An 11,480-nucleotide genomic window follows, 5' to 3' on the forward strand; every position below is an offset into this window, starting at 1 on the left:
CTCCCATGGTGCTGATGACCACTGACCATGCTCCTGTGTTCGAGCCTTCGGACCCGGCACTTCCCAGATCTGGGCCTCCCAGCCTCCATCCTACGGCCCTCAGCTCCACGGATTAATGCTCTCTCCTCAAAACCACTTCCTGTGGTCCCGCCCCGATCAGAGACCTACCGATTGTGCCTAACTGGAACCTCCGCCTGGACAGGCTCCCTCCTACAGCCAGCACACGCACCCTGCCCTCTGCCCTTGACACGCACGCTCACCCCTCCTCACAACAGAATCTCAAGTGGAGCCGCTCACAGTTACTTTCTGGGTGCTTTTCACGGGTGTGTCTCATTACCCCTACTGGAACAGGGTTCCTGGCCTGCCTGTCTGTCTTTGGGGGTCCCGGTCTTGCCTTAGGTTCACGGGAGCAGAGCCAGAGACATGGTCGTGCGAGCCCAACGGTCACCAGGGTCCCAGGGCCCACCCACTGCCCGTGTGCTGAGTGTACAGTGGCTTCCAGGGGGAGCTCGGCCAGGCTGCCACCGGCGCTCGGGTGGGGGGGGGTGGTGGGAGCCCCCACGACCAGCAGGCGAGGCCTCAGGCCTGCTGTGGGGAGATGGGGAACAGAGGGAACAGAGCCAGTGGTCGTCTCTCCGCAAGCGAGATTTTTATTAGAGCTGTCAGAGCTGGGGCCTGTCACAGGCCAAACCAGTTGGGGACGCCCCCGCGCCGAGGGTCGTGCCTCTGCCTCTCCCTCTGCTCTTCCAGGAACTTGTCCTGGATGTCCTCGTCCACAGCGGTGCTGCCCTCACTCTGCTTCTTCTCAGGAAACAGATCTGGGAAAGCGAAGGTCTGTCCGTGTGCCTAGGGAGAGAGGGCACATGCTCCAGCAGGGCCGAGCGCGGCTGCCATGCTTTCCGAGACGAGGGCTGGACAGACCTGCCCGCCCCCGTGCTGCTCCTGACCCACGCCCCACGCCCGCAGGACAGACAAGCAGCCAGCATCTCTGGAGCAATGTCCCTGCCTGGAAAATAAACATCTCGGCCGGCCCTGGGGCCCCTGGCTTTTATCTAGCAGCGGGAAACCATTACTCTGGGACAATGCCCCTTTTCATAGACATTATCTCCTTATGGAGCGGAGTCTGCACCGGGCTGGGGGCCTCATTAACAGCAGCCCAGCAAAGCGCCCATCCACCGGCGCGGGGCAGCCTGGGCAGACCAGGGGCAGGAGCGGGCACAGGAAAATCACGTCTGGTGCCACGCTGGAACTTCTTCCATGCAAAATACCTAAAGGCCTTTACCCACATGAAACACCAGGCCTCCTCCCGCTCAGGGCTTGGCAAATAAAACGCATGTAACGTACAAAGAAATGTACAGATGCAGAGTCTATAAATCAAGACCGGCTTTGCAAGTTAACTGGTTTTACATCTTTCACTAAAAGTGCAGAGTGTGTCACTGTCGGCCAAATCCCAACCCGGACCCCTGAGCACATGGGCCGGGGTACCAGCCTGGCCCCCTAGTTCGTGTGGAGGAGGATCGCTTGCTCTCTGGGGACTTAAGCAACCATGAGGGGCCGTTTCAACTATTTGCTGACTCTCACGAAGCAGCTCGGAAGATAAGGGTGGGGAGGGCGGGCGCCGGGTGCTCTCAGGGCCGCGTCTGGAAACAGACACCGGGAAGGAGGACGGAGGGCGGCCTCCGTATCTGGAAAATTTTAATAAGTAGAATCAGTAAAGCGGGCTGGGTTCTTGCAGACCCTTGTTTTGTAAAGAAATTTGGATTTGGGCAGGCGGCCAAGCATGATCTGAAACAGCCCACGTCCTCCGCCCCGGGAACGAACGGGAGGTTTATAAACTCTGATTGCGGCTCGGGGTGCAGGCCCCGAGTGACGAAAAGCAGTGCCGGTGCGCGCGGTAGTCGGCCTGCAGGGGGTTATCTTCCACATTGCAAAACTCTTTTTTTTTTGTTGTTTTTTAAAATACCAGAGGGCAACGGTTTACATGCAGGGCTGACTGCCCAGAACGGGGGATTTATGTTTCATATATGGACGTGACTCTGCTAGATTTCTGAGGTGGGGGAACGTAAAATGACATTTTAAGACATAAATACAAAGAGGCGACTTGCAATAACTTGAGAAAAAACGGAGGAAGCCGGGGAGAGAAATGCTTCATTTCTCCCCCAAGACGAGAGCCACTGGTGGGTGTCGACTGAAGCTTCCCGGGGTCAGGCCCCGCTTCCCGGGGGGGCCCCTTTCTAGAGAACCCACCTAGTACTCTCACAAGTAAAACCCTCAGCCTTTCGAGAGAGGAGTGAGCGAGCTGACTGGCAGAAAGAACAGGAAAGGGGAAAAATGTCACGGTGAACAGCGAGGAAGCCGGCGGGGCCAGGCAGCCCTGAGAGCCCTTAGCCACTGTCTGCGCCCCAGGCGGTAGGGCCGCGCCGTCCGCCGGGCAGCAGCGTCAGCATGTGCTCCGGCGGCAGGTCAAGGCTTTTTCTGTCGTGTTGGGGACCGGGCGCCCGCGAGGGCCCGGGGACTCAGGGCCAAAGGGATGTTTATCAGGTTGTAGGGAAAAATGTGGATCTCCCACCATGCGGGCCGGCTTCTCCGCAGCAGCCAACTCAAAATAAATTCGGTAATTTAATTTGTCTTTCTGCTGGAGTCTCTGTGTGCTTTACAATTAGCTTTGTTGTTAGAAGCCCCAGGACAGGCCCAAAGGGACACATCGGGGGGAGGACGGTCTCAGTAGACGCGGGACAGAGAAGGGACGTCTTCAGAAGGGCAGGCACCTGCCCAGGGGGGCACACCCTGCTCCCAGCTGTGCCGCCTCAGCCCGCCCACCTCGATTTCAGAGGAAGAACCGACGTGGCGCAGCTGCAGATAGCAGGTCTGAGGGCTGCCGAGCTCGGGTGTCACGAGTGGGGTGGGGCCCGGGGAAAAATGCGAGGGCTCAGATGACTCAAAAGCCACTTGTAACGACGGCTTGCCTGCTGTAGGGCCTCGTGGTGAATGCCGATATATGGGATGTCAGCCCGCATGCCACGGCAAAGACAGATGGCCCGGTCTTAGCACGGAGGACACGGGTGTCTTTATAAGGCCGGGCAGCTCTCTCCACCTGGATTGGCGCATTTTACGCACAGCAAATATCAGGCCAAATAATGACGGGAGCCCCTGTTCAGAACAACGGGGCCTGTTTTTCAGAAAAACTGCCCCACTGACTTGGTCTTTCGACAAACTGCCTCCTGACGCACAGAATAGGGCTGTGGCCGGGCTGTGTCCGCAATAACGCTACTGCCACCTAGTGGCCGGGCCAGCCGCCACCAGGCTCGGCGCAGGCTGTTGACAGGTTATCAGAAGAAATCAGAGGAAGCCCCCCACGGTTGCAAACAGCGGGGGGGGGCTGTCAATGGGCCCTGTGGGCAGCTGTCCCTGGAGGGTCTCCACAGAGGCCACCCTGCCTGCAGACCACGACCTTGATGCCCACGCCAGCACCGGCGGCCCGTTCTCGGTTGAGAGCCAGTCTGAGAAGGCATATCTGGGGTCCCACCACACACGGGAAAGGAAGAGCCCGAAACAGGGCTTTGCAAATGTGTGCCCTACTCTCCGCAGCTCTGGGTTTGGTCAGTAAAGGCTCAGAAGGGGTCCTGGCCCCTGTTCCCAGAGCCCCTGGCCAGGCAGGAGGCACAGTGAAGAGGACCTGGCAGAATGTGCTGGAGTCCCACAATGCAGTCCAGAGGGGAGGGGGCTCAGCCAGGACTCCAGGGCCCAGCAAACCGTCTGGGCTCTGAGGCCGAGGCCCTGCGGCAACTTCTGTCTCACAGCACTAAGGGCCTCCCGTCCGGGCCTGTCCAAGGACAGGCTCTCCAGGGCAGGAGCCTGAGATGGTCGGCAGGGTCTGGTTTCTGTCTGAGCCCAAACCCCCGAGGCCTGGGTGGGCTGGCCTCTGCCCACAGCACATTCAAGTCCAAAGGCACCACGCAGCCGGCCACCCAGAAGTTCCAAAATGCCCCGTGCCCGTCTCCTCCCACGAGATGAAGTGTGCTTTGAACCCCAGCTCCTTTTGGGGTTCACGGTGGACTAGAACCAAGGGCAGGCTCTGCCCCAGCTGTGGACCTTGAGATCCTGCCTCTCGAGGCCTCCTGGGCCCCTCGGCAGCAGCTGATGCAGAAGCATGTCCTCCACCAAGGTCAGGGGAGTGACAACTTAGCCCGGGGCTCAGGACTCTGCCCCAGAGCTCACTCACCAGCTGCACATAGGCCACCTTGTAGTCTGGCTTTTTGATCCTGACGTTTCTGTGATCCCTCTTCCTGTTGGAACCTGTGGAGGGCGGGGGGGGGGGGGGGGGGGGGGGGTTTCCCCCCGCCCGAAACTTTCAGTCCATCTAACCCAAAAACCCACTTTCTCAAGAGGGGAACATATAGGAGCCAGTGGGTCTCCCACAGACGACAGCACGTCACACCCTGAATGTGCCCGTTTCCAATGCACACACCACACTTGCAGAACAGGCACCAGGGCTGGGGACCTCGGCTCTGCTAGGAGCCCGCGTGTCTAAAATAACTCAGGAAACTGATCTCTCCTGTCTGTCGGGGCAGGGCCCTTGCTGGCCGTCCTCACTTCAGACTGAAGGTCGTCAGATTTACAACGCAGGGGGACAGGGTCAACAGGAAGGAGGGAGAACCGGTTGGGGGAATGAAGAAAGCACTCTGCTGACCCGACCTCCCTCCGCGGTAGAGGGGAAGCGGCTGCGTGGGGCTGGCGGGCTGGTGGGCGGGCTGGGGGCCCAAGGTCCTGGGCAGTGCTCAGAGCAGCCTGTGGGGCCGGCCCACCCGGGTTCCAGTCCCAGATGTGCCCTGGGGAGAGTGACCCCAGGAGGTCACCTCAACCCCTGGGCCTCAGTTTCCTCTTGTGCCAAGAACCAGACCCCAAGAAGTGGCTGCAAGGAGGACGCGGGACAGCCACATAGGGCAGCCTGGGGGAGAGCCCACCCCAGCACGCACCGTGCTGCACCCTCGTCCGCACGGCGGCCACGGGCACGTTGTAAATACGCTCTAGATAATTCCTGAGGTCCACCCTGGTCATCCTGCAGATAGGAAAAGAAGGCTGAGATAAAAAGCAGCCCGCCAACGGGGGAAGAGGTGCCAGGCTGCGGGCCGAGGGTGGGAGGTAGGGGCACAGCCTCACCCCTGCGTTGGGGGGAGCCGGGGCTGAGGCCACTGGTCCCCGCCCAGCACTCTCCCGTCCTCAACACATCATGTGGGGTGACGGAGGGACCGGGTCCCCAGTTCCATTCACCCTCCCGCTGGCCCACGCTCATGGGGGCCAAGCTCCCAGACACTGCTCTCTCAGACACTGCTCTCCCAGGGGCAGGAACGGTCTGTGAGTGCCCCTGGCTGCCAGGAGGCCAGCCTGCTACAGCCAGTCCTGTCTGTAGCTGCCCGCCTGCCTGGCACGAGGTCCTCTCCTAGAAATGATGGTTGAGGCATTGGTGCATTCAGTCCCTGTTCCCTCCACACCTTAAAGGGCATCAAAAGGGGCCCGCGGCTCCTCCTGCCCCCTCCTCTGAAGGCTGAGAGCAGGCCCTTGGCTGACACAGAAGCTCGAGCCAACCCCCCGGGCCCCTGGCCTGGGACAGTCACATCCTAAGACTTCAGAGCAGCACCCTGCAGCGTGGGTGACAGGGCCATGTGTCGCTTTGTAACTGGGGGCCTTTGTGAAGGAACCACCTGGAGGACAGAGGTTTGGGAAGTTGAGGGGAGCAGCTCTGAAGTCACGGCCCAGCCTCCGGAGAGAGCAGCCAGGGTCAGGCCTCGGCTAGACTAGGCTGCCTCAGGTGCAGGGAGCGGGGAGGCGAGCCGGTGCAGGCTCCTCCAAGGCTCTGTGAACACCAGGCCCTCAGTCAATATTTGCAGAGCCCGGAGCTGCCTGAAGGATTTTCAGAGCGGGAAGAAGCCCCGCTTGTGAGCCGGGTTCTGTGACATGGCCAGAACTGCAGGCCCTTGGGGGTGCTCCCCAGCCCAGATTCCTGGGGGGCTTACTCCATGGGGATCCGGAACTGCACGGTGTCCTCAGGCTGGGCCGTGCCGGGCCGCACCAGCCGAATGAAGAAGTTGGTGCGGAAGACTCGTAGCTGGGGGTTGCCCAGCTGGTACAGTGGGTACCTGTGAGGGAGATGTGTGTCTGCATCACACTCAGAACACGGGACACCCCCAAAGACCCCCATCTGTTCACCCATGTCAACAGGGGCAGGAAGCAAACAGGGGCCGCTGTCCCAGGCCACTGCCCCGAGGTCCCTGCAGCCCCCTTTGCTCAGCACATAGTTCAACCCCGCGTGGGCGGCCAGTTCCCCCAACCCCAGCATCGACTCAGGGTACAGCGGGCCGTTGACCCCCAAGGCCGGCCTTTGGAAAAGGCCGATGAACGATTCAAAAAACAAACAGAGGCCAGCAGAGCGTGTGCCCACCCCAGCCCTCCAGACAGGCTGGCGGCACGGCTCAGAGACGTGTTTGTTCAAAGTGATGGACAAGGCACGCGGCCCCCGCATGGCTATCACCCTTCCCAGGCCGGAGCCCCACAGGGGGCAGGCCTGCAGACGGCACCAATCACCGCCACTCCCTTCTGCTCAGGTGAGGTGGAACCACACAGAACCAGCTCGCTGCTGACGTGAGCTTAACCCCGCAGCAGACCGGGGTCACTGCACTCTCTCCCCGAGGGTGGGGGAGCGCCACCTCCTCCCCCCGCCCTGGGGGAGTGAGGAATGCAGGACAAGAGGCTCAGGAAGATGGTGTTTGCAGTCACCACCCGCACTACCTCCCCCACCCCAAAAAGCCCCCAAGCGAGCAGAGGCAGCTAGGAAGGTGCAAGTGGCCACCATCTGCAGCTCCGACCCACTGCCACCACCAAAGGGACCAGTGCTCTGGGTTGGGCTGGGGAACAAGGAGGACACATTGCCAAGTGCACCCACCCGGGCCTCGGGGCTGGGGTAAGCGAGGGGCCTGAGGCCTACAGGGTCTGAGAAGTGTCTGCCAAGAGCCCAGGGGGTGGATCTTGGTGGAGGGTGGGTGCAGGAACACAGGGTGCCATCAAGGGTCTCATGTGTAGCCCTGGTGACCGACGCCTGGCACTGCACATGGCCCCTGGTCTTGGGGGGTACCCAGCACTATGGCAGGGGTTCACTGAGGCCAAATCTCAGGCCGGCTCTCAGCCTCAACAGTGTGGGGAGGTTACGGGGGGCCGGGGCTCAGAGGGCCTGGGGGCACGCCCTGGAGGAAGCAGGGCTGCGTGGGAGCCTGAGGGGTTTGGACAGCACTGTTCAGCCTCCTGGGGAAGGAGCGGCCGGGGCTCTCTGAGGGCAGGGCTCGGGCCCCCTGGCACAGGCCGGGTCACCGGTAGCACCTGGGCCTGACGAACTGAATGGCTGGGTAACATCTGCCTGGGGTCTGCGGGGACCAAGGAAGCAGACGGCTGTCCCAGCAGAACCTCCTTGGGCGCAGTGTGACCACAGAGCTGGCCCTTCCGGGGCCCCGGGGGCATAGAGCCTACCTGGCTTTCCTCTCGTGGGAGTCTGGGCCACCCAGGGGGCTCCCTTATTCCTCTGGGGACCAGCTGCGGCACTGAAAAGGGGCAAAGACTAGGGCCCACTGGGTAACTGTGGAAATGGGGCCCTGGCTCAGACCCCTCGATCTCCCCGAGCCTGAGCAGTGCGCTCAGCTCGGGTGGAGAGAGGCCCAGTGTGTGGGGTTGAGTCTTGCTATTGCTCTCGAGTCCAGGGTCTCCCAAATCCTCTGTCGTGCCCCCAGGCTGAGCATCAGCCCCATCCCAAGGCCCTGCCTGAGGCCTGGACCCGTCCGCACTGAACAACCAGTGCAGCTGACAACCCTCCCTGGGTTCCAGAACGTGGCTCTCCTGGGCCTCTGGCCTACATCCCACTCCCCCATCCCATTCCAGAGGCCAGTACCATGTCAAGCACCTCAACTTCACAGATCTCAAGCAGACTCTGATTTCTCCTCCCTCCTCCAAACACAACCACCTGGCTCGCTGCCCCCAGCCCACCTCCCTGTGGCCCCGAGGGTGACTCACCCCTGATCCCACCCTCTCCCTCACCCCACCCGTCCCTCCGCCAGCGAGTCCTGTAAGCTCTCCTGCCAGCTCCCCTCCCACCTCCCTGGCCAGTGAGTGTCCACGTGGCCTCATGGCCCAGCGCTGTCCTGCTTTCTCTCCCCATCGCATGGGCCCCTGGCCTCGGGATGGCCTCACTTGGAGCCGGGTTCCTCGAAGATGAAGGGCGTGGGTCTCAGTGGAGGCCGGGCCTCACGCGCCCCACATCTCCCTCGTGCTGAGGGAAGCAGTGTTCCCGTCCACCCGTCCCTGCACGCAGGCCCGTGTGGCTGCGGCCTTTGCCCTCCTCAAATCCACACCCGGGCCCATACTCGCTCTCCAGGGGCACCTGCACGGGATGCACCGGCTCAGTGCGGCCACAACACGTCGCTGCCCCCAGACCCCCCCGGGGGCCAAAGTGCATCCACTCATTCATTCATTCATTCCTTCCTTCACGGGGTCATTGGTGTTCACCGGGGAGCATGAGTGTTTCCTGCCTAAATTTGGGGCGGACAGGCGGCGGGGGGCGAACGCAGCGCGGGACAGGGCCGGTAGGGGGCTGGGGGAGACGTCGGCACGGGGCCTGCACCCCTCAACACGACATGACCGAGGGTGGCCGTTCCTGTGCGGGGGGACCCAGGGACGTCTGCGGAAGCAGCCAAGTGGGGCGGGGACGAAGCTGCCGGGACGCCAGGCTCAGACCGCACGCACCCGCTCTGGGGCCCGGGGCCCCCGCGTGACCGTGACCGCGCCCCGCACCCCGACTCACAGCACGTTCCGCGCCATCGCCGCTTCCGGGGCCGCGGGCGGAAGGAGGGGCACGCACGGCCCGCGCGGCCCCGGGCACAGCGCCCCCTCGCTCCCGGGAGGACGCGCGCAGGCCCCCGCCCGGCCTGCACCTGCCCGCACCTGACGCCCACCTGACACCCACCTGGCCGGCACCTGACCCCTACCGCCCCGCCCTGCGTACCTGAGCCGCACCTGACCGCCACCTGGTCGGCGCCCACCCCCACCGCCCCGCCCCAGCACCTGAGCCGCACCTGACCGCCACCTGGCCGGCGCCTGACACTCCGCCCGCCCCGCCGCCGCGCCCTGCGCACCTGACTGCACCTGAGCCGCGGACGTGACCGTCCACCGTGCCTGGCCCCCACCCTGCCCGCGCCGGCCCACAACCCAGTCTGCGTTTCTGGCCCGCATCCCCGCCCCGCACCCCACCCGCACACTTCCGGCCCTTCACTCCGGGTCCCGCACACCCCGGAAGCGTCCAGAACTCCCCACGCCCCGCCCGTGTCCCGCAGCAACCCCCGCAGTCCCGCGTGTCCCCCTATCTCCCCCCAGGGCCCAGCACCCCGCGTCTGTACCCCTTCACGCCCCGCACGCCGGTGCCCAGTGCCCACACGCTGTAGGTCCCTGGGCCGGAGCCTGCCGCCCTCCGGGCTGGCTGCTGGCTGAACTGGGAGGCTGAGGAAGGCAGGGGGGAAGGGAGGGGAGTTTTCCTATCTCTGGTCTGAGGCCCCTCTTGCCACCTGGCCGCGTTCCTTTTTCCCTCCCTGGTCTGGAACCCCAGGCTCCCCTCCCAGCCCTTCTGGCCAGCCAGGTTGGGTTCCCTGTGCTGGGCCACTCTCCCCATCCCCTGCCACCCCTCCCAGGCTACCCCAGCCAGGCTCCTCCAGTGAGGCCACTGGCCTGTCCTAGCCTTGCTGCCCACTCCACCCCACCTCCAGCCTCCCCACAGCCCCCACTCAGGGGACCCCCTCTGTAGAGCCCAATTTGGAGCCCCCTGCTGCTCCCCCACAAACAGCAGGCCCACCTGCAGAAGGAGAGGGCTGCAACCTCCCCACTCCCGGGCCCCACTCTTCCTGGGTTTCCTCTACTCCCTGGCTTCCGGCCTCTCCTCAAATCCCTTTAGCTGCCTCTCCCGCACCAGACTGGCTTGTTCCTCTCTGCACTCCACAGTGCCTCAAATGCTCTTCAGAGCAGGGGGGACAGTGAAGAAGCACCTTAAGCAAGCTGCAGGGAGAGGAGGGACCCCCCCCCCCCCCCCCGAAGCAGGGGAAGGGTCTCTGCACTGCAGGGTCTCTGCACTGCAGAGAGGCAGGGGGGCTGGCCTCTAGCGTGGGGATGGGAGCCCGGGTAGGGCGGCAAGGAGACTGCAGCTGGTGGCTGCCCCAGGCTGAGAAAAGGGGGAACGTGAGGAGGGGCCGGTCCTGTGTTCCTGAGGAGCTGGCATGGGGATGGGCTGGGTGCCCTCCTTCTTGGTGTGTTTGATGACGGAAATGACATAAGTAGGTTCACCGAGGATGAAGGTCCTGAAGATGAGGAGTGGGCACTGGGGACAGGTTAGCTGTGACAGTAGGGGAAAGCCTGTCTGCTGGGGAAGGAATAGGGGAGAGCAGGGCTGTCCCCTGCTGTTCTCCAGGCCCTCTGTGGGGTGGAGGTGGTCCATGCTCGGCTTGGAGGGGGTCCATGGCTCAGTGTGGAGGAGGACCTGGTGGAGGGGACAGAGCTGCACAAGGGTGTGCCGGGGCCCATTGAGCCTGGCAGGTGACCTTGGCTGGGCCCAAGGAGAGGGACTGCAGGGGGGTGGGGAGAGAGATGGAGCTGGAGAATGGGGGTCTCCAGGGTTGGAGGCCTGCTTCTTCCCTGAAGGTGTGAGGTTGCACTCAGAGATGTGGCCGAAAGTTGCGTTCAAAGTTGTGTGTGGCTGATGGGAGAGGGCAGTCGGTGGACTCTGTGCTGGTTTTGGTGGGCGCTGCCGCTCCAAGGGGAGGGGGAGGGTTCTGAGCAGGGACCTGAGGTCCTCAGTGAGGGTGGGGGCAGGGATGCGGTCTCAACTGTGCAGACCCACTCAACACTCAGTCCCTGCCTCTCTGATTATCTGCCAACTGGATTCCTCCCCATCAGGCCTGGGATTTCTGAGTGCCGAGGTGGGTCCCATGCTGAGGCTGTGACGCCTGGGGAACAGCATGTGGCCCTTCTCTCTTCCTCTTTCCCCTGCGTCATCAGATCCACCCCCATCACAGCTTTGCTTGCCCCAGTCCTGAAATCAACAGCGTGGCTCCACAGGGCTGGGCTTACCAGATAAAGTGGAGGATGCCCAGTTAAACTTGAAGCTCTGATAAAGGACTGTTTTTCTGTTTTTTAATAGGCTTGGCTTTTTAGAGGAATTTTATAGAAAAATTGCACAGAAAGAACAGAGTTCCCAAATACACCCCCCTCCGCAGTCTCCGGGAAAATTAACATCTTGCCCTGGTGTCCGTACATCTGTTACAACTGATGGTTCTATAGCAATACATTATTATTTTTTTGATGGAGGTAACTGGTTTATAACGTATAGATTTCACGTGTCCATCATTAGCTTTGGACTTCTGTATAGACTACATTGTGTTTGCCAGCAAAAGTCTAGT

General features: G+C 62.4%; 1 protein-coding gene across 4 annotated transcripts; it reads right to left on the minus strand.

Moving 5' to 3' along the window:
• Positions 1-627: 627 nt before the first annotated feature.
• MRPL23 (mitochondrial ribosomal protein L23) lies at positions 628-9,272 on the minus strand. 4 transcript variants are annotated; one of them, XM_046642820.1, is made up of 5 exons: positions 9,174-9,182; positions 6,015-6,137; positions 4,977-5,059; positions 4,223-4,296; positions 628-846 (listed from the first exon to the last, which is right to left on the minus strand). In XM_046642820.1, exons 2-5 carry the CDS (start codon positions 6,017-6,019, stop codon positions 679-681), a joined length of 330 nt encoding a protein of 109 aa, XP_046498776.1. In that variant the 5' UTR covers positions 6,020-6,137; positions 9,174-9,182; the 3' UTR covers positions 628-678. The 4 variants fall into 4 exon arrangements, with proteins under 4 accessions (XP_046498776.1, XP_046498775.1, XP_046498773.1 ...); XM_046642819.1 differs by lacking the exon at positions 9,174-9,182 and adding an exon at positions 9,114-9,155; XM_046642817.1 differs by lacking the exon at positions 9,174-9,182 and adding an exon at positions 8,843-8,997.
• Between the last annotated feature and the right edge of the window lie 2,208 nt (positions 9,273-11,480).

This window comes from Equus quagga, chromosome 17 (assembly GCF_021613505.1).
Source record: "Equus quagga isolate Etosha38 chromosome 17, UCLA_HA_Equagga_1.0, whole genome shotgun sequence".
NCBI classification, from domain to species: Eukaryota; Metazoa; Chordata; class Mammalia; order Perissodactyla; family Equidae; genus Equus; species Equus quagga.